The following is a 23312-nucleotide window of genomic DNA, read 5'->3' on the forward strand; positions in this document are numbered from 1 at the left end:
TAGTATAATCATTGCCAATGGACGTAAAGCAACCAACAATCAATCAATCAATGTAGTATAATCATGTGTTTAAAAATGTGATTTTGAATGTGCCTTTGGTTTCTTTCGCCTATCTTTTCGGATTTCAAATATTTGGCTTTGAGCGTTCCTGATGAAGGTAAATCCAGAAAAGCGTTTCGGACGCAATAAATTATAAAACGTGTTGTTTTCCATTTTTTACATCACTGGGTCGATACCTCTGCCGGTGGACTATCAGTCCCCGAGGGTATCATCAGCTCAGAAGTCTGTACTTCGGTACTGACATGATTTAACAAACTTTACTAAAATTGTCTGTTTATAAATTTTTGAAATTATTATGAAACTAAGGTTTCAACTCCCTCAGGCAAAGTTGGCTTTAGACGAATTTGGCTATTTATTTTAGGTATTTTTTACATATAGCTCTTCAACGATTTTCGGTACTTGTACATCTTCGGATTTCAAATATTTGGCTTTGAGCGTTCCTGATTAAGGTAAATCCAGAAAAGCGCTTCGGACGCAATAAATTATAAAACGTGTTGTTTTCCATTTTTTTTTTATATGTCCAACTATAGTAAAACAGCATACTGAATGAGTGACAATATTTACAATTGTAATATTATGAAATAAAATTCACGGCTACTTGAGGAGAATCGAAATTTCAGAGAAAATTAAGCGGCATGATATTTAAAGCAGTGTGGAAAATTGAGTTTGAAAACCCTAGGTCACTACTACGACTAACTTGGTAAAGACACTGTGCAAATCGTACATCCATATAGGCAACTAATTTTTCGCCACTTGTCTCACATCAATTCGTATTCCGATAAGGAAACCCGTGAAGTAGAATAGAAACTTGAAGACACTGTATATGTATGTTACAGTTGACAAAACCGCTCACTATGAAAAGTCTTTCTCATCCAATTTCAATACAAAAATGACACTGCTTGGTATTAACGTCGGAAACGCATTGTCCCTATTCTAGATTCTCGATCAGCTGTACTGGGCCTCAACTCTCGAGCCAGTTATTAACACTATAATAAAGAGTTATTGCATGAATATTAGGGAATATTGTCCCAAGTAGAATTTTATATTGCACGAGCTTGCGAGTGCAATATATCTTCTACGAGGGACAATATTCCCCAACATTCATGTAATAACCATTTTAATGTATAGCAATATACAATTTAAAAGTATAAATTAGTTTAAACTAAAATTTTGTCGTTGATGATGTCATGAACTTTGAAGATTTATTACACTAGTGCAATATTAAAATTTATTGCACGCTAATTTTTTGTTACTTTCTGTGGGAAATATTATATTGCTTTACAGTAATATAATTTTTGGCATAATATTGAATGCATATCATATTGCAATACCTATTTTTAGTTACATATCCAAACCACGATAAACGCTAATGAGTAACATATATATAAACAAGTCTACCGAATAAGAACTATAAAGTGACCTTATTAAGACATACCAAGATATCCAAGATACTTTGTATGATTCACAACGCTTTATCAGTTAGGGTCAAGCTATCTCATAAGATGTTGTGAAATAGTTTGATCAATAATATTTGGAAACTTATGTCGCTGTACAGTAGTTATCTGATCTTTTATTTTCTTCATCATAGCTGATGTAGTTGTATTTATCAAAGAGATAAAAAAATATTTAAAAATGAAAAGTGCTCGGCTTTGCTTTATATTTATGATTATAATTAGCTGTGTTTTTGCTAATGACGATGTAAACACATATCATCAAATGCGATTAAATCTTGTTAGACCAAATGATTTCAATCGTAAATTAAATTGTTCTGTTGACGATTTATTAAGAATTAGCAAATTTGTAGACATCGAGAATATATTAAGGAATGTTGAAGATGAGGATAATACTGTATACGATGACAGTTTTGATGTTCCTTTAAATGTGACAGCAAGTCCACGAGTCTTCCATGTATCTTCAGTTTGTCTGAATCATACTAAAGCCATATATACCGGTTTGGAAGGAGGAGAACAATGGGCTTTAAAAAGTAAGTTATTCGATATATCAGTACACTCATACGCTGACTCTAAATGTAACTGTAAATTTTATTCATTTCCCTCTTCATGCAAATTATATTGCAAGTAAATGTGTAATGTCTTCTTTAAGTATGTTAATTTACAACTATAATGAAGTTTCTGATTCGGTACACTTATGTACCGTTTTCTGCTGCTTGTAATGCTATCCTTTCCCCTTTTGTTAAATGAACAAATAGGTAAGACTAACATCAACAAAACCATTGTTTAAATTGCCTTTGATTTCTATCAAGATAGTAATTTTAATTTCTGATTTGAGGGTTTTTTTCCCTGTCAATGTGAAAAATTGTGCATATGCAAATTCATATATGTCATTAAGACAAAAACACACAAATAAAAGTGACCAAAGACATCTAAAATGCAACATATATTTATCAGAAATACCCAACAAAACAGTAAATTACCACAGCAAACAACGACTTCCACTCAATTGCAGGTTCCTGACCTGGGAGAATATGCCAGAGTTTAAAATGTCATCTAGACTAAGTGCTCAACCCTTGAACAGTGGTACAACAGCAAAAATATTTGGTGTCATTAAAAACGATTTGTATTTACAAATAAAAATCAATACAATTATAGACCTACAATAATACCATATACTAGTACTAGTAGTTGAAATCATTGGATGACACCTAATAAGAGTAATTGACCATAAATAAACACCAATTTTACCTGATTTTATAAATTGAATTGCCATTTATCTCGAAATTTATTAGAGATAAGAAGAAAGAATAAACTCAACAAAAATGACCAGACATATACCATCTAATAAGTTCTACAAAAATGACATTGTGGCCAAATCATGGAGGGTCCATCAAATAATGAAATTACCCAGTCTTCTAAAAGAGGGGCTAAAGATACCAGAGGGACAGTCAATTACCTACAGTCATTTATAAGAGGGAAGAAAGATACCTTAGGGGTGAAAGAAAAGGGGCGAAATACACCAGAGTGACATTCAATGTTTTAAAACAGGGGCGAAAGATACCAGAGGGACAGTCAATTTTTAAGCTACGAATCGTAGAATATTTACAATAATGCTAATATCCTTTTTACTTCAGTGGTTGATGCAGCAGGTAAACCGGAGGCGGGATTAATGAGCATGAAGTTGAAATGGCGCGGGGATTATGACGAATGTGTCGGCGTCCGCGCTGTCAGTCAATACAAGTTCAACGGCAAATACTGTTCAGTGTCGGTTGGTTATGGAAAATTACCAATTAACCCGGTAATCACTTCAATTAATTAATGTTTGTATACTTTTTAAAACTTGTTTTTAGAATGTTGTTTCGAATAACTTAAACTTAACAACAAAAAGGTAAAAATTAAAATTCAACAACATGTTATGGTTAAGTGCAGGGAAGGAAGTCAAACATTTGTTTAATGTTTTCAGACGCCCGTACTACTCATCTACCATTTAATGTATTAAATGTTCAAAATGTTTAATGAAGATAGGATTGTGTCTCGTTATGCGTATTGGACCAGCCTGTATTACAATTTTTGATTCGCAAGAGTTGCTTTGACCAGAGACATATAATACTATATGTCTCTGCTTTGACTATTTTTCTTATTGTATATGGACGATAGGTAATAGTAGTATTCCACTTTTTTTTAGGTTGAATATAGAATTTTTTAAAAAACAAGAGCTGAATCAAATTATTGTAAATATATATGAAAAAAATTATACAGGAAAAGTGGTATGATTGACAATGAGACAAATATCCATCTAATTTGGAATGAAGTGGTTGTAATCAATTATAGGAAAATGTACGGCCTTCAACAACGAGGAACAAAAACCCATACCGTATAGCGACTATAACAGTCCCCGATATTAAAAAATATGAAATTATTCAATTTAGAAAACTAACCGCCTAATTTATACCAAAACAGTTTACGAAAAATATATATGACAGATATGAACCAACGACAACCACTGAACTACAGGTTCTGGACTTGGGACAGGCACAGATAGAATGTAACAGAGTTAAGTTAGTTTGCTTGTGTATATATTACTAGTACTATATATGTGAAGCCCAGGTGGTCGTGTGGTTTAGCGGGACGGCTGCAGTTCATCCGATTTGGTGTCACGATATCTCAGTAGCATGGGTTCGAATCCCGGCGAGGAACGAACAAAAAATTTGTAAAAGCAAATTTACAGATCTAACATTGTTGGGTTGATGTTTAGACGAGTTGTATATGAGACAATATCTGAAAAAGTCTAGTTTTTGGCAATAAGAAAAAAACTAAAAATTCTTTAGACCCGGTATTTTAATAGCACAAATCAAAGAACACACATTTGGGATCTAGGAACTGTTGTCTGTAATTCAAACATTTGTTTAATAAGGAAACAATGGCAATTTTAAAAATGGTACAAAAAAAATCCAGTTCTTTCCTGTTACCAAAGTGAATCAATTTTAAAAAGTTTCTAATTAGAATAAGGAATAAGTTTAAGACATTATTTGTGGTTTACTAGTATATCCTGCAATAGTTTATCAAATGCCAATTTTTGAATTTAACATTTGCAATACAAAAGGTTTAGAAATATACTTAAATATAGTTCGGTATGTCGGTAACATGAAAGAATCTTGAGTAACAGGACAACGGTAACAGGACAGAGTAGGTAACAGAAAGGATTTTTCTGCTTTATTTTAAAGTTTAAGAAAAATACATCATTTTAGATTGGTCACAATTGGAAGATAACAGCAAACAATGTCATTTATTCTTTGAAACTGTATTTGCAAGATGAAAAATCTGCCTAGGTAATGAAAAATTCTAAAATACATTCTTTTCTGTTACTATCTACTTTACTTAAATTGCACAATGTTCTCTGCTGTTATCAAAAGCAAAAAACCTATTTTTTTATTCAATATACTGTATATTATTTTGAAATTTATTTGATATGGTGGGGATAACTTATATTAAATGAAATGGTTGACATATAGTAGATTAACTCTTCGATTCTTTAGTGAAAATGTCTTGAACATCCTTCCTGTTACTAATGATGTTAATTGCTGTTACTTTTATCAGGAAACATGACAGAACGTAACAGAAAGGAATTACGCGATAGTTTTGTCCTTTTTATCACATTAAATGTAAGTGTATTTCCTGTGTCATATAACTTTTAAAAAGATGATATAAAAACACACTTAATGTTGTGGTGCACACTTAAAAATATTCTCAGAAAGTGTAAGAAAAAGCTATAACAGGATAGAACACCAATAAGTATTTTTCTATAAATTCTTACCTTGGATGGGCTTGAATGTTCAAACCTGGCCGCCTTTTCAACTATTTCTTTGTGCTAATGCATTCAGGAAATGATGCTATTCACAATTCATAATGGGAAAATAACTATTGGTCTTGTAAACGTTTCCAAAGGTAAAAAAACTCAGTGGTAATAGGAGGGAAAATTTCCTCTGGGGACAATTTTTTTTGTCTTAAAATTTGCAAAATTTTATTACATGCTATAGTTATAATATAAAAAGACATATTAAAGGCAAGTTTATTATATAATTTATCATACATGTGAGCATCGGACGCCTGTTTTATTAATTTGGATATTATTTGAATGATTTAGTTTTCATAAAAAAACCAGGGGACAACTTGATTTTAGGGGGGGGTGAACATTTAAATTACAATATTTTATTGGAAGAAATATAAGAATGAGTGTTTAATTGGCAAGAGTTGGTGAATTATATAATTTAGTTTATACTGAAAACTTGAAATTTTCAAAAAAGATGGTTGAATAAAAAAATAATTGCTGGTGGAGTGGGCCGGGGACATGGACATTTTCAGATATTGTCTCATATACATAATGTACATAGCCATGTATCACCATCATTAGTGGTGATCCGATGGATAAATCTGTTGTAGAGTTGTCACTGACTCAGACGTACGTATTACTATATATGTATATATACGTGTGTCCTTATATCGGTCTCCTAAATCAGTTCCGGTCATATAATTTTTTTGCCGTTGGTTGCCATATTACATAATTGGTTTCATTTGATGTTATTAGCGTAAATCTTGCCGTCATTTTTTTTCTGTTGAATTGTTTCACGCATTCTGTTATCTGTGATTTTTCCATGGCTTACTCTATAGATATTGGCTTTGCTTATTATCGACGACCGTACAGTAACCAGAATTTACTAATATGGTCTTTACTGGAAAACTATCTCATTTGAAAACATACATTAGATCCTCTTACCAAAGAATAAATAATTGTCTTTAAGAATTACTTATAATTTGATCACGACAACTTTGTCACGATTTTCTTTAAAAGTAAACAAATAATGATTTTATGCTCTAGGTTGATAAATTAGTGTTGAATGAGTATTCAGTTTATATAAATTTACATTTAGGTGATGGTCTTGACTTATTTTCCAAATATTGAACTAGCTCCTATCTCGCAGACATGATTCATAAACATTTAAATTAATATTTTGAAATCATTTTTTTTTTTCTTCAAGATTTGTTTGCTTTCAAATTACCGCTTGATAACACTGTGATAATTCGTGGTAACATTAAATTTCTTACCTTTGACATTATATATAAAAGTGCTTGAATGAATTTTTAATAAAATGACTATCCAAATGACAGACCCAGTGAAGAACTATGTGGGGGCAATCAGAAAACACCGAATTTGGATTCAAACTTTTATTACTTTTTTTAACAGCTACACGGAAAACTAAAATTTGAGATTTGCCTACCGAGGTGTGCATTTACTTTTTTAATCGGTTGAAAATATCGAATTTGTAAATGTTAAAATCGAAAAAGAAAAAAACTCTGAAAATAACTATAGATGTTCGAAAGTAATGCCCTTAGATTCTTTCTTATCGAAGAACAATTGGTCAACTTTAAAAGAATATGGTCGGTGGGTTTTAATTGTTATCAAACCGTTTTGTAAATGTGAAATAGTTTAAAAATTAAAAACAACGGTTAGATTTATGCTTAAAACAACAAACGAAAAACAAATAATACACTCAGTAAGCAGTAACCAGTCACCTGACTTGGGACAGGCACGTCATCAATGTGACGGGGTTGAATGCCCAACACTTTGATCGCGCGAACTAATGTGATTCGGTTAACGCTTTTGCACCCCTATAAAATAACCCCCCAAAAATCCACTCAATTTTTAATTAGATCTTTCACCCAGCCAAAGACCACGTTAAACATGACTCAAAAGAATAACTTATTTTATTAGATAACTCAGCTGCCTGTTGGAATTGATATAGGGATGTGTCTTCCAGAAAGTTGTAGCGATACAGATACAAAGAATCTCATAGGTCAAAGTAGGTTGAAATTATTGATATGTTTTTAATTAATACATAGTATTATCTATTGCCTTTTCTAGCATTCTTTTGATTGCTTGCTGTTTAATTTGTCTTAATTTGGTGTGAGCAAAGGTTCCGTGTTGAAGATCAAACTTTGACCTTTAATTGGGTGGAGAAATGTCTCTTCGACACTCATACCACATCTTCTTATTTCTATTTTGATAAATGTATTTTTAAATCTTAGATAATATTAACAGTACCAATTTAGGATGGTTAGAAGATTTTTTTCATATTCATTCCGAGGCTCACTAATTTTTGTCATGATAGATCTTTTTATAAATTATCCATTTCAATTGTTTTGCCTTAGAAATGCAAAGAAAAGCGTTTACATTGATTTTTCGTGTTGCTGAAGTTAGTAAAAAGCCAATGAGTATGCTAATTCGGTAGGTCACATACCATACGTGGAAAAGATGACGTCATTGTGGTTACGTCAATTGGTACCAATTCGTTATCACCATGGAAACAGATATTCCATAATGGTTAACTACCTCTAAGGTGGCTTCCGTAAAATTTTCGAAGTGACGATATCAACTTCATTGATTGATTGATAGTTAATTGCTTAACGTCCAGTGGCAAATATTTCATGCATATTCAGGACAAGAACAAGTTCACAATAAAACAATAGGTAGGTTGATACAATAAAGGCCATCTGGGATGATGGTCGGGATAATTGGACTGCCACTGGAAAATGAGGGTATATTGGATAGGGACAGAAATTTTGCCTTGCAACAGGCCACCTACGGACCCCTCAAAGAATTGTTGCAAGGGTTCTTAACGTGCAAAGAGCGTGGCACTCTCTTAACACGAGGCATCGGATTTAACGTCCCCTTTCTGACCGGACGTGACTGCGAACTTGATACATCCCGCAGAGCCAAACGGACGCCCCACTTCGGGCAAGCGTTTTACTGCCGGTCGGGAGAAGACCAAGTGACCATATTTCTATACCCCAGTCACCCTTGAGGTGACTGGGGTATAGAAACATTTGGAATATTTTTGTTTACAGTAGTACCAAGTCAGGAAAATGACAGTTGTTTTCCATTCGTTAGATTAGTTTGATTCTTTTTGATTTTGAAATTTGATAACGAACTTTCCGTATTGAATTACTTTGGAATTCAGTATTTTTGTGATTTTCAATTTTTCCATAAACATGCTTATACCATTTTTTCCCAGCTTAATGTTTAATCCATTACCATGAATTTAAAAATGTGAAAATAAAATCTGATGTAGTTATAAATATAACGTATCTAAAAGTGTATCACGAACGAATGCAGGCGGTAGGAAGGGTGTTATTTTGAGTCCCAATAGGTGTTAATCTCAACTCCGAATCCCCAAAAGATCCTTTCGCCCCTCTTTAATTAATGTTTCACTATTTTACAGCGCTAGAAAGAGTTTCAAACAAAACTGTGTATGTTATATATGCTACCTGTGTGGAAACTTTAGATTCCTATGATATGAGAGCCAAGATTGTTCTGTGAGTAGTAGAAGTAATTTATAGGGCTGAATACAAAGTTTACAAACAAACAAACCAGTATGAAAAGTAAGAGTGATAACACAACATAAAAGATTATCACACATTGTACACACTCCTGGTCAAATATGCTAAGATTCGTATGGTTTGACGATTTTTATGTCAATCAAACATCATAGTATATACACTTTTCTTTAGAGTCGCTGGTGTGTCCTTTGTAGACAAAAAATATGATAAGTTCTCGAGATATGATTTGACATGTTAAATGACATATATAATCGTATGTTTATTTCTGTTCACTCACAGTGCTGTCATTTATTGTCACCATGGCAATTGCAACTGCTTTTGACTTGATTATTGTGCAAAGACCAAAATCTAGCAAAAAACAGCCCATGGAAATCTTCAAAAATGGAGGAACACAACAAAATGGAAAATCAAATGGAGTATTTGTGAATGATGATCACAAGAGCCTTGATATTAATATCAACAAAAATGGGGGTACTGAAAAGGCTTCATCTAAGTATGAAGAAAAGTATAAGCCATCAGAAAACGACATTGTTGAAGGAAAAGGAAAATATACACCTGGTAGGTATAATGTTAGTAAGAACGTTTAAAATTATACAAAATACAGTTAAATTGACTGTTCATATTTTCATTCTATTCAAAAGCATATTTGACATTAGGTAATTTACAATTTTCCTAGCCCCGTGAATCACTGAATTATCAATATTAAATCATTACCAATGTAAGTCATATAATACAAAACATGTTTATCCCCGCCTCACTTTTGAGCCTGTCCCTTCTCTTTCATGTTTTTTTTAATTTTAGTTCATTTATATGCTTTGAAGTTTAGTGTGATGTAAATATTCACTGTACTAGTACACATTTGTTAAGGGATCAGCTGAAGCACGCCTCCGGGTGTGGAATTTTCTCGATGTGTTGAAGACCCATTTGTGGCAATCGTCTGATTTCTGCCCTTTGGTCGGGTTATTGTTTCTTTTGCACATTCTTCATTTCGATTTTCAGTTTTTTATTGTTTTTATATTATTTCATTTTTTTATTAAGCAAACCTTTTTAATTGGACTATCAAGCATTTCACGAAGTAATTGCAAATTGCTATAAATATTAAATCATTTAACCTCTTAAGCTTCATGTTGGCGTGTTAAAAGTCATCGAAACTTTTCAAATTGGATGCCTTGAAAACAATGGTTTTCCTTTGATGTCGATTGTCTTGTATTGAAATATACAAATGCGTGCCAATAACTACACATTAAGATTTAAAAGGGAAAAGAAATTTCTCCCAACGAATTTTATTTTAAACACATTAACAATGCAAAACTATAGACAACCGTACGGTACATACTATGTGAGGAAAGTTATACATGGAATGAATGGACTGCTAACTTCCTTAAATATACAGATCGAGAGAGAAAATGAAAAATATAACAGATAACATTCCATGTAGAGTATATTATCTTCCCTACTTACTTTTAAAACAAAATCCTTTACGATTTGTAGTTTACTTTTCTTACAGGTATCCTTGGTCAACTCTTACTCTCTTTTTCTGTTTATACAAATGGATCAAAGATATTAAATACACACCAAGGCGCTGGAACATTGACAGCAGTTAATGGTATTCGCTTTATCAGTATGACTTGGGTAATTCTCGGACATTCAATTGGATTCGGTGCTCCTAATGCATGTAAGTAGACCAGGTTGATATCTTCTAAGTTCTTGTCAAATCTTCACAGGTTCGTGTGATTTATTGAAGAGTATTTCGCTGAAATTGGTTGTTGTCATTTATCTTATACAACTATCATATTATATAATGGTTACTACTTCACAACTAATCCGCTTCATTCTGTTTAGCTATTGTTACTTGTTTTGGTGTAATAGATATGGATAATATAAAAGATAAAAGACTAAACATATAAAAAGAACTATGACAACATAAACAAAAAAGAAGACCTGACAAAACAAAACAAAACAAAACAAAACATACAAAACTATACAAATTAAAACAATCCTTCAACTTAAAACAACGAAAACGTTTAGCCTAAACAGTTTATGTGTTCAACATATACCATTCTTTTGGTAGTGCCTATTCATATAAATTTATCAAAGCCTATTAACAAATGCTAAACGATGATTAACGGTTGCCCGATCAGTCTATATAAAGGTCTGGACGTAATCAAACATATCTAGCATTAGTTATACTAATTTCTATGATTGAAACCTTTTAAAACTCACAAAAAAACGTGTAAATGCAAACTTTGTCTTATGCGTTAACTCGCAATATGTGTCCCTTTAAAAGAAGAATAAGCCTGAACCAAGTCAGGAATGTGGCAGTTGTTTTTCATTCGTTTGATGTGTTTTATCCTTTGATTTTGCCATTTGATTAGAGACTTTCCGTTTTGAATTTTTCTCGGAGTTCAGTATTTTTGTGATTTTAATTCCTTTTTTTTTATTGTAAATGAGTGATTTTATCAAAAACCTTCTTATATTAAACTATTTATCAGCAAACCTAGCTACTTTCTTCCCAAAGATGATTAGTAGAAGATCATTCATGGGCATTTTAAATGCTGAAGTGTCTGTGGATACATTCTTCTCATTAAGGTATGTAACAGTTATAGTAGCCAAATATTTTACTGATCTAATATATTACATGATTTTGACCAAATTAGTGGATCTTTGTAAATTAGCTATGACGATCATTGCAAAAAGATTGAAAATATTCCCACAAGAATCGCATGCAAATAAATTGATCAGGAAAGGAAATACACTGATTTAAAACAGCAATGTTGGGGAAAATTCAATTTTAACTTCACTCTTCTGCATTCGAATATTTACATGGGTTAACGTTGAAAATACAATTTATCATAATGTAAGTGTTCCCATATTTCTTTACTTCACATTGGTTCTCTATTCATTTTTTTCGCCCCCTAAAACTGAAATTAAAAATTAAGGAAATTCCAATTACATGATAAAGTATTGTTTTTACGACTCACGATGTATGTTTTACTTGCGAAAATAACTTTTCAGATAAACTTCGATAAGTTGTGGTTGACCTAACACTCCTATACATGTACAAATGTCAACAAGAAATACCAACTCAAAGGAGGATGCACAGAGCATCTCTCATCTAGATATTTATCTAGTTGTTTTAAGGTGGTACCTAACACTACAGGGAGATAACTCTGTAAAGTCAGCTAAACGTTTTAATTACATTGTGTTGTAAAGGGAATTACAAGCTTCTCAAAGATCAATATTGGTGTTTGTCAAACTGCTATATAACCAGTGTAATTTTTCTGACAAAACGGTTGGTTCAAAATTTTTGAATTTTTTATATTTTTGTTAAAGGGTCAAAGTAAATACTTAGTCAAAATTTTATCAAAATTAAACGAGCCAAATTAATTTTAGTGAAAGTGTTAGGTACCACCTTAATAAGATAAAAAAAATCTAAATTATCTATTATATTATCAAATCCATACTTTTGTTACAGTGGATGTTTATTAACCTACCTCGTATTAAAACAATTGAAGAAACAAAAGGGGAAACTGAACTGGTTTATGTTCTACTTTCATAGATTTTGGAGGTATGTATAGTTTCAACTTTGTATGCACTTTGTTTAATCATTTCTTTTGTAATGGACATTAGAAAATACTCACATGAAATCTGAAAATTAACTATTTCGCAGTTGTAAGTAAGATTGGTGGCAAATATTGACACTTATGTTCCGTTTTATAAGACCTTATATATGAAGTTACACATTTTGAGCCATCGAGCTCCATGATATCCTTATACACTAAAGCATATTGATATGATTCGAAACTTCAGTGCCATGCTACAAAATTACAGGACAGAAGGATTAAAATTGCTCTAAAAGACTATATATTCAAGCATCACTCAACTATAAAAGGGTTCGCGTTGAATTGAGATAAAAAAAAATAAAAAAAAAATAACAGCACAACTTTTAAAACAATGCAAGGACGTCACTGTGAGTACAGCTACACGATTTTTAAATTTATTGATTTATCACCAAAGAGCACAATTAGGGCCAATGCATTCGCTTTACAAGTTGTTAAAGCCTGGAAAACGTCACCAGAGAGTATGACTACTTCATCAATATATTTTAGATTTGATAAATACTAAATGAACCAACCAATGATGCATAAGGATGACAACAAAACCTATCATAGATATTAGGGTTGAAATTTTGTATTTGCGCCAGATGCGCGTTTCGTCTACAAAAAAAAACAGTCACGCTTAAATCAAAATAAAGTTATAAGGCCAAAACATACAAAGTTGAAGAGCATTGATGACAAACAAAATCCCTAACGTTTTGCCAAATACATCTAAGGTAAACTATTCCTGAGGTAGAAAAGCCTGAATATTTCTAATATTCAAAAATATATTTTGTAAACAGTCAATTTATAATTATGACCATATAAATGATAATTCAGTCGAAAACTTATGTGCATAATTGATATGCATTTTAATGAGCAGTAATATCGACATCTGTATATATTGCTTATACAAACTATAGTGTAGTGGTTAGTGCATCGGACTACTAACACAAAGGTTCCTGGTTCGATTCCCGTTTGGGATGAAAATTTCAGGAACTCAATTTTCGGCTCTCCCTTGACACCATCTGCGAGTATGGTCTTGAGGAAAGGATGATAGTCCGTCGGAAAGGGACGATAAATGGCTGACCCGTGTTAAGAGAGAGCCACATCTCTTGCACGTTATAGACACCCTTGTAGATTTCGAAAAAGAGTAGGCTAATGCCGCTACGAGGCAGCACTCGCACCCGCAAAGTGGAAAGGGATTAATATAAGTTGCAAAACTTGTTTCCCAATCCACTATAAATAAATATGTTTAAACTACAAACTATAGAACCGGTAAGATTTGATTTTATCAAAATTTACAACCAGTATTGAATGAGTACTAAATTTTATGACAAAACAGATGATTTCTTACTTTTTCATTTTACGAATGTCATTATGAATTGGTTGAATTGGATCTTGCGTATTGTTTTATTGATGTAATGTAATGTTGTAGGCTAACACCACCATATATGTTGGTTATGATGGTCTATATAGCTTTGTTTCCGTACCTTGGAAGTGGTCCTATATGGAAAAAGAATGGGTTAGAAAATAATTACTGTAAGGATACATGGTGGTACAATCTTCTCTATATACAAAATTTCCGGCCTATAACGGATCAGGTATGTTTTTTTTCCGAATTGTAGTCATTTGATTTCGCATACGACTTAATCGTTTACATTGCAAATATAGTAAAACGTGTTCAATAAGAAGAAAGTATATCGATGTTCTATTTATACCCAAAAAAAGTCCAGGTATAAATTTAGGCAACATTATTTTAGTGATGTTCAGTTCTGGTAAAATAGATAAAAAAAAACTCGGTATTAGAAATCCATGAGCACATTCCTATGGACAATCGAAGTAGTAGTACTAGCTTGTCGTGGGATAGCGTGTTGCTTTGCAAAAACATTTTCAGGAATTGTTATAAATTGTAATGGTAAATTGGAAAATATAATATGAAAATTTATTAGTGAGAATGGCATAGTAATCGACATTATCTGATGATACAAATGTCAAAATCGCAATCAAATGGTATGTTTTGAAATCGACGTTATAGAGGGCATTTTATATTCTGGACTATTTACACTGTTGGTGTCGTGACAATAGGTAGAAAAATATGTGTCATGGATATTGAAATTATTTTCCTTAATCTATATAATATCTCTTTTAACGAAATTAAAAGATATTTAATGCAAATAAAAAATCAATTCTGAAACTATATTTTCAAAGCATGCTTTTAATAATTAAATTCTAGATATTTGTTTTACTTTTTCTTGAGTTATACCTTTATATAGCAAATTGTTGTTTAATCGGTTTATACGTAGATGTCTACTAGCAATCCTTTGGCTTTGTTTGACATTGTCTTTATCAGATTTTTGATTTTGATTCCAATAGGATTATTGTTTTAATCGGGTAACTATAAAAGCAACAGTATAAAACGACTGCTCAATAGTCATACATCGATTGAGAGAAAACAAATCCGGGTTACAAACTTAAAGCCAGGAAAACACATCAACTATAAGAGGAAAACACTAAGGTGCAACAAAAAAGAAACGCCGACATACTTAAAAAAGTTTGATTTTAGTATCGATATAATCTTTAATATTCAGCTGGTATTTTAATATTTTGGACGTTATCTCAGGGATTCGCATGAGCTTTGTATCGATATTTATTATGAACACAATGTACTTTTCCACAGATTCATCTGCAAGATACCTGTGGATTTAAAAGTTCTATTGTCCAATCTAACAAATACAATTATTATAGATTTTGTTCTCTGTGTAGTTTATTCACTGGGACCTTTAAATTTCTTCTAGGAGAAATATAGCACTCATTGATTTGTTTACCTGACCACAAAATATCTCCTTTTTTATTGAAAGACTTCTATAAACTCACATAAACTGTATGCGATATTGCATTTATTCAATATATCATTAATACATTATCAATCTGTCTAATATAAAATCTGATTTAATAATAAAATGTTTATTTTTGAATTTTTTTTAGTATTGTTCCAACGAATTTGCATGTTTTTGCTGTTGTTCATTTATAGAATACATTTATGAAGACCTTAATTTAAAAAAATATATATTCAAATTTGGATTTTTCAAACACACAAAGAAGCAAATTTTAATAGGTAAAATATCGAATATTTGATCAAAAATCAACTTTCAATTTTTTGAATTAGTGTTGATATTGAACACATTAAAAATGTATTATTGATATTGAATAAATGCAATACCACATGCAGTTTTGTGAGTCCTTATTTAGTATTGGTATTTTGTATTTTCATCATTAACAGATACATTTTTTGTTAAGGTAAATTAATCAGTGAGTGATAGATTTCTCCTAGAAGAAATTTAAAGGTCCCAGTAAACGAACTACACAGAGAAGAATAGCTATTGTATTTGTTGGATGGGACAATAGAACTTACAAAAATTAAATCGACAGGTAACTTGCAGGTGAATGTGTGGAAAAGTGGCATTAGTTTCGCATTAATGTTTTGTGTTTGTACTAATTGTACCTTGATAAATAGTTTATGTTTGACTATCTATATCAGTGTCCGGTATCTGCAGTGATGTGTATTTATTTCTGTTTTTTTTTTTTTTAATGTTATTGGTTTTGGGTTTTTTAGGTTTTTTTTTGCTTGAGCTCCTTATCACACACATGATATGGAGTTTTGTATAAATATGTCAGTGTTGTGCTCAGGTCTTGTATAACTATAAAAATAATGTATGATTGCCAATGATACAGTTCTTCACCAGACACCAAATGAAATAGAAATTTCAATTTTGGGCGTTCAATTGTTTGTTTTTATTTCAGTGCTTTGCTTGGGCCTGGTATTTAGCCAATGACATGCAGTTTTATGTCATCAGTCCTATTCTTCTTCTTCCGCTTTACTTGTAAGTAATGTATACCAAGTAAAAAGTTCATCAATATTCTGAAAATCTACTAAGCTATTTCTAACTTAATTTAAAGTGTTTTCGTTCAGTTGAAATAAGTAATGCTTAAGAGAACATATTGAACTTTTGTTTGTGTTTGGGGGGGGGGGATAAAAGTATACTGAAACACAAAAGATCCCTTACGTATCGAAGAACCAGGTATTCCCTCATGGTTTGCATTGCCAATGCGTATTAAATTGTTTTTCATTTTCAGTAAATATGTTTATATATGCCTTCTATATGTCTTATTGTTTTTCTTTGTTGACATATTTCTTTATTTTATAATGATTAAGACATTAACGTAATGTTGACTGTAGTACCCCTATTTTGATATTTTTACCTATTACGTCTGCTTGGTTTGTTCAAACATCGATGTCAATAAAATGGACTTGTATGTGACTGTCATACAAGTGAAATGTTTAGCTAGCTCTAAATCCAGGTGTTATCCACCATTGTCTACATAAGATAATGCCTGTAGCTAGTCAGAAATATGACAATTGTTATTCATTCGTTTGATGTGCTTGAGCGTTTTGATATTTTCTTGGGTGTTCGGTATTTTTGTTATTTTACTTTTGATTCATAATGATTTTACATTTGGTTCATAATGATATGCTACATTAAAAGAAAAAGGTTTTCAATATAAAAAAGGGGTCATGTTTTGAACGTCACTTGTTGGAAACTATTTTGGACAAATCTTATCTGCCTAGCTCTTTTCCGGACAGTTACACCGCATGCATTAATTTTTTGATAAGTCTAAAATCAAAATTGCAGATGATGTTTGTATGTTTGTAATTTGATTATAATTTACATACATAACGTTTGGACTTTGAAGTGAGGATTCTAAATACTATTTCAGTAACAAAGTAGCAGGTACAATTGTAACAGCTATGTTCCTAGGAGGTACAACAATAGCTACAGGAATTATTTCTACACACTATGACCTTGGATTATCTACTTTTGAGTAAGTAGAAAATAATTTTACAATAAGGGTGGTTACAGCTGCTATAACACAACAATCACTAAAGCATGTTATATCTGAGGGACATAATATTGTAAGACTTGTCCCCAAATGTCTACATTTTACATACTACGACGACCGACTAAAGAGTCGTTGCACTTTCGGAAAACATGACTTTAATAGCCAGATCACATTGTTCAGTTTTAGTATTCTATCTATGTATTATATTTTCCTTTCTTCTAAACAGCGTTGACTATCCGTCTTTCACTTATTAAAGTTTTGTGTCTGGTCTGTGCGTCTGTTCGTTCGTCCATCCGTTCGTTCTTTCGACCGTCCGTTCGTCCGTCCGTTCGTTCGTCCGTTCGTCCGTTTGTCCCGCTTCAGGTTAAAGTTTTTGGTCGAGGAAGTTTTTAAAGAATTAGAAGTCCAATCAACTTGAAACTTAGTAAACATGTTCCCTATGATATGATCTTTCTAATTTTAATGCCAAATAAGAGATTTTTTCCTAACTTTCACGGTCCACTGAACATAGAAAACGATAGTGCGAATGGAGCATTCGTGTACTAAGGACACATTCTTGTTTGGTTATATATTTTTTTTCACCTGCTACATCAACCCTAAGTCCCCCAAGGAAGCAACTGAGGGGGCCCCGATTTTTACACTCTCATTTGTCAGGTGAATAGCAAATGAGGAAAAAAAATCTGACTATAATTAGTTAACATATATCACCTATCCGCGGAATTATTTTATTGTGTGTATGTATATAAAACAGCGATTGTGAATGATTATCATGAAATTATTGTCTAGAATATAGATAAGTCATAACATGAATAACAAACTTTCTTAAACAAAAAAGATATTCATGTTTGTGTATTTTAAATTTGATAGATATCATATTTGCAATAAATATCTTTAAGGATCTTTTCATTTAATGATTTAATATATCTTACAAATGACGATCGGTTGTTTACGTTATATAACACTATTTCTATAGATAATATCCTTGTCACCGATTTTAACTAACAGGTACTCATGGTACTGCTAAATTCTATTGAATATAACCTACCTTTTATGAGAAAGTTTGCTATAAATATTTCTAGCGAATAAAAAGAATCGCGAATATCTATTTTATATGACTAATTCAAAAGCCAATATCTATATTTTAATAGAAATAACAATTGTAAATATATCTACATGTTTATATATAAATATAAAAGTTAACCAGAACAAATTATATACATAAAAACAACAGTAGTATACCGTTATTCAAAACTCGTAAATCTATGGACAAAAAACACAATCGGGGTAACAAACTATAACTGAGGGAAATATACCAATCATTTAAAATCTAGAGAGGCCACTATAATTTTTAGTGCCCCAAATCAATTACAATATTTGTTAATTGAAACTTCTGTTCTGTTTATTTCAGCAAGAATGCAATGGACTACTTTAACAACTACTATATTAAACCATATACTAGGATGGGTCCATACCTGGTCGGAATATACACTGGTTATATCTTGTATAAAATTAAGTGTACATTCAAAATTAATAAGGTATCTTATTTGTATATGCCTTCATCATCATGCACTTGCTTTTAAAGTTTACTATGATAAAGTTCTCTTGATCTGCAACCGGAGATTTCTGTCCATGTTTCTTTACAATTCTCCAAAGGAAAATTCGAAATACCTTCTACTAAGAGGGAAAATAATGTCAGTTTATTAATATGAATGTCAAAGTATTAAATGTTAAACAAAACGTATTTGATCATTTTTTGCATATTTTAAATTGTCTTCTAAATACTTTTATCAATATATAATTGCATAACCCACCACACTTCATGTATCAATAAACGAATTAGACGCATAACTAAGAAAACAATTACCGAAATAAATATCTTCTTTTACAGTTTGTTAACCTTCTTTTGTGGGGAGTGTTCACTGCAGTGGCCTCTTTAGTATTGTATGGAGTATACGACCACTACAACGGAAAACCATTTTCAACAGAGGTGGCTTCTTTATATAATGCTGTACATAAAACTGCTTGGGGTGCCGCTGTTTGTTGGGTTATATTTGCCTGTGCTACTGGAAACGGAGGTAAGATGAATATCTCTTAGAACTTAATCTGAAAAACTAAACAAAACAAAAAAACAAATCAAGGTTTGTGGATCGATGTATTCACTGAATCATACAACTTGTGGTTTTTAACCATGCCAAATCTAACATTCTTTATAAGTAGAGCTGCTAACAAATACATTATTTGTCCTGATGCAGTCAGTGTCATTGAATATGATAACAAAGTAAATAAGTCCGTTGACAAAAATTGGGTTATATCTAGAGTATGTTGTGATATAATAATGCATTTAAAGTTCATTCGAAAACGATAGCGAAATTTGTTTCCAAGTAATTGCAAACAGTTTATTCCCTAATGCATTCTAGAAATCGGTTATTTGCTTCATGAATTAGCGAACATCGAAGAAACAAAAAATAGTATTAGATATAGTCGAGAATGCATTGACGCGTTATCAGCTTTCCTTGATTATAAGATCTATTTTAGGTTTATTCTATAAATTGAACTCATATAGGGATGAAATATATACATAATAGGTTGTAATGAGAAATGAGAAATGAAACATACAAGCAGATTTCAGTTATTTTAGAAATGACCTACAGAAAAATTCATTGCAGTAAAAAGTACTGCTAAATGTATTCTTTTGACGAATTTACCTTTGACTTAGGTAATAAAAAGTAAAAACACAAAAATACTGAACTCCGAGGAAAATTCAAAAAGGAAAATTCAAAATCAAAAGGCAAAATCAAAAGTCCAAACACATCAAACGAATGGATAACAACTGTCATATTCCTGATTTGGTACAGGCATTTTCTAATGTAGAAAATGGTGGATTGAACCTGGTTTTATAGCTAGCTATACCTCTCACTTGTATGACAGTCGCATCAAATTCCATTACATTGTCAACGATGCATGATCAAAACAAACAACTTAAAGAGTAAAAATGTCAAAAATAGGGGTACAACAGTCAATATTGTGTTATCATCTTAATATCACTATAAAAACAACAAATGTAACGAAGAAGTACAAAAAGGCATACATCAAATTTAACATTCTCATTTTGCTTTTCTTATACGACTTAATTTATCTATGTAAAGTCTACCCGTAAAGGATATAAGGTATTCATTACTGGTGTAAAATTGCGCGTTTGAAATTCACACAGGTAGACATGAAGGTAATAGCACTTTTTCTGGTAATATGCTTTTTCTGGTAATATGCATTTTTTGTAAAATTATAATAAAAAAAAACGAGAAATTTTGTATACAATAAAGTTTCTTGCTTTATTTACTTTAAATATTCTTACACAGTTGTGTACCACTATCATGTAGAGCAGATATATATATATCAGAAATGAAACACCACATTAAAAAAATATAAAAGTTGTCAAAATTTATTCTAATTATTTAATTCCTATGAAACTTTTCCTCACAAGTTATCATTTGTTTTTCATGTATATTTGAGTTAGTTAGCAATGCATATAATAACTACTGTTATCAATACCTATACTAGGATTTATCAACACAATTTTATCCTGGAAAGGATTTGTACCATTGAGTAGACTGACTTACTCTGCTTACCTGATCCATCCAGTTATAATACAATACTATGTGTATACACGAAAACAAATGGTATATGTGGATGATCATCAAATGGTAAGTTTGGCATACAAGTACATGATATCGGATATGTTCCTTACGTCGTAACTACAATCCCTTTCCTTTCCCATACAAGTATTACATGATATTGGAAATGTTCCTTACGTCGTAACTACAATCCTCTTCGTTTTTCATACAAGTATTACACGATATTGGATATGTTCCTTACGTCGTAACTACAATTCCCTTCCTTTTTCATACAAGTATTACACGATATCGGTTATGTTCCTTACGTCGTAACTACAATCCCCTTCGTTTTTTTTATACAAGTATTACACGATATTGGATATGTTCCTTACGTCGTAACTACAATCCCCTTCCTTTTCATAAAAGTATTACATGATATCGGATATATGTTCCTTACGTCGTAACTACAATCCCCTTCCTTTTTCATGAATGTGACCTACCGAATTAGACTACTTACCGGCTTTGTAATAACATGAGCAACACAACGGGTGTCACATGTTGAGCAGAATCTGCTCACCTTTCTTGAGCACCTGAGATCACCACCAATTGGTGGGGTTCGTGTTGCTTTGTCTTTAGTTTTCTATGTTGTGTCATAGTCGAAAAAAAATGAAAATGCCTTAAAGAGAAGCGAAAAATACCTAATAGATATTCAAACTCATAATTGAAAAACAAACTGACATAGACATCACAAAAAAACAAAAATAGACATATAGTACACACAAAATACCAACAACGAAAACCGAAACGTATTAAGTAACGTGAAACTTACGAAATCCATAAGTCTAATTCGATATTTTTTATTCGAGAAAGAGAAGACGGGATTGTCGTTACACCAATTGAAAAATATCCGACGGTAAAAATGATATTTCATAATGGTCAACCAGTTCATGACGGCGTCCATTGAATTTACGTAGGGATTATTGTATCTTCATTACTTAGAACTCTAGATTCAATTGCTTCTTCTTTGAATGCAGCAATCCTATCTGAAATAAATCAGGATGGTAAATGCAATATTAAATATAATATCAAATGGGAGAAATATACTCCAAATAAAGGTGCTGTTGGAATGTTTCTTCATAGAAATGGCCATTTGGAAACGGAAGTCTCTCTTTTTGTAAACATTTCTAGATCTGATTCAAGTATGAAGCAGATTTAAACTGTATCTATTATATCCTGTATATCAAGTTCTATGAGATCGATGTGTTCAAGATAGTCACACAATTTTTAATTACTTAGTGAGAAAATACCATGTACTTGTATATAGCTGAACATGAAGTTAAAGGATAATCTCCTTATTGATGTTAGCCTCTAATGAACTAAAGAACGAACCAATTTCTCTGTAGCAACATTCAAGCAGCGCTGATACTATATTCGGAAACTTGCATTTCATACCATGATTTTCTTGATTAAGGGTTTTGATTTCAAGGTATTTTTCAAACAAAGAGTTCCAAAGGAACTTTGATCCATCCTTTCGTAAAGTTTGGTTTTTAATGTTTTGTTTTTAAAGACTTTTATATCATTTTTCCAATAGCATAGTCAGTTTGTCTTTTACTTGTAGATTTGAATTTACCTAAAGTCTCTTCCAACTCTCCTACCATTGTTGTTTGCTAATGTTCTGTCCATATTATCGGGAAACATTATCTATTTCATATGAAAAAAATGCAAAGCATTTCCATTGAGTTGTTATTTTGTATTGTTTTTCAATCATGAAATTCAACTATGTTTTTTTCCTCAGATTTATGACTTCCTAGGAAACCTTGGACTCTCATATGCTGCTGCGTTAATAGTATCGCTTGCATTTGAATCACCAATGATGGGACTGGAGAAAGTTATTTTCAAGAGAGGGCAGAAGAAATGAATACACCATCCTTTTGTTTATTATTAAATTCTGTATTAATTCAAATATGGTTAAGATCTGATTAAAGTTTGGACTAGTTTATTTGCATTATTGTATTGAAAACCCCAAATTGAATTAATTCATTTTAACCCACGTGTTAAGTAAAATTCACTTCCGTCTTCTGCATGTTCTGTGCGCGTCAATATCTGTTTTATGGTTCTAGGAAAGAAATAGTGTTGTTGGTTTACTGCGGTTGATTTCATAGATTAGCAGTGGTACTGCGGTCTTAAAATAACATATCTTTTATAATATTCAGAAAGAAGAGATTTTAATAAATAGATTTAATATATTTATATAAATTAGTATTATTTTTCACTTTAAGGAAAGAGAAAGTTTT

General features: G+C 31.7%; 2 protein-coding genes across 2 annotated transcripts; both read left to right on the top strand.

Moving 5' to 3' along the window:
- Positions 1–1550: 1550 nt before the first annotated feature.
- On the top strand, positions 1551–8904 carry LOC134708308 (uncharacterized). The gene is made up of 4 exons (XM_063568747.1): positions 1551–2044; positions 3149–3312; positions 7285–7372; positions 8792–8904. Exons 1-4 carry the CDS (start codon positions 1693–1695, stop codon positions 8887–8889), a joined length of 702 nt encoding a protein of 233 aa, XP_063424817.1. The 5' UTR covers positions 1551–1692; the 3' UTR covers positions 8890–8904.
- A 297-nt stretch (positions 8905–9201) lies between these two features.
- On the top strand, positions 9202–23017 carry LOC134708307 (nose resistant to fluoxetine protein 6-like). The gene is made up of 11 exons (XM_063568746.1): positions 9202–9467; positions 10417–10584; positions 11402–11498; positions 12385–12477; positions 13944–14109; positions 16310–16389; positions 17285–17389; positions 18816–18942; positions 19296–19482; positions 20966–21108; positions 22814–23017. The coding sequence occupies exons 1-11, from the start codon at positions 9209–9211 to the stop codon at positions 22934–22936; spliced, it is 1548 nt and encodes a 515-aa protein (XP_063424816.1). The 5' UTR covers positions 9202–9208; the 3' UTR covers positions 22937–23017.
- Positions 23018–23312: the final 295 nt, after the last annotated feature.

This window comes from Mytilus trossulus, chromosome 2 (genome assembly GCF_036588685.1).
Source record: "Mytilus trossulus isolate FHL-02 chromosome 2, PNRI_Mtr1.1.1.hap1, whole genome shotgun sequence".
Lineage (NCBI taxonomy): Eukaryota > Metazoa > Mollusca > Bivalvia > Mytilida > Mytilidae > Mytilus > Mytilus trossulus.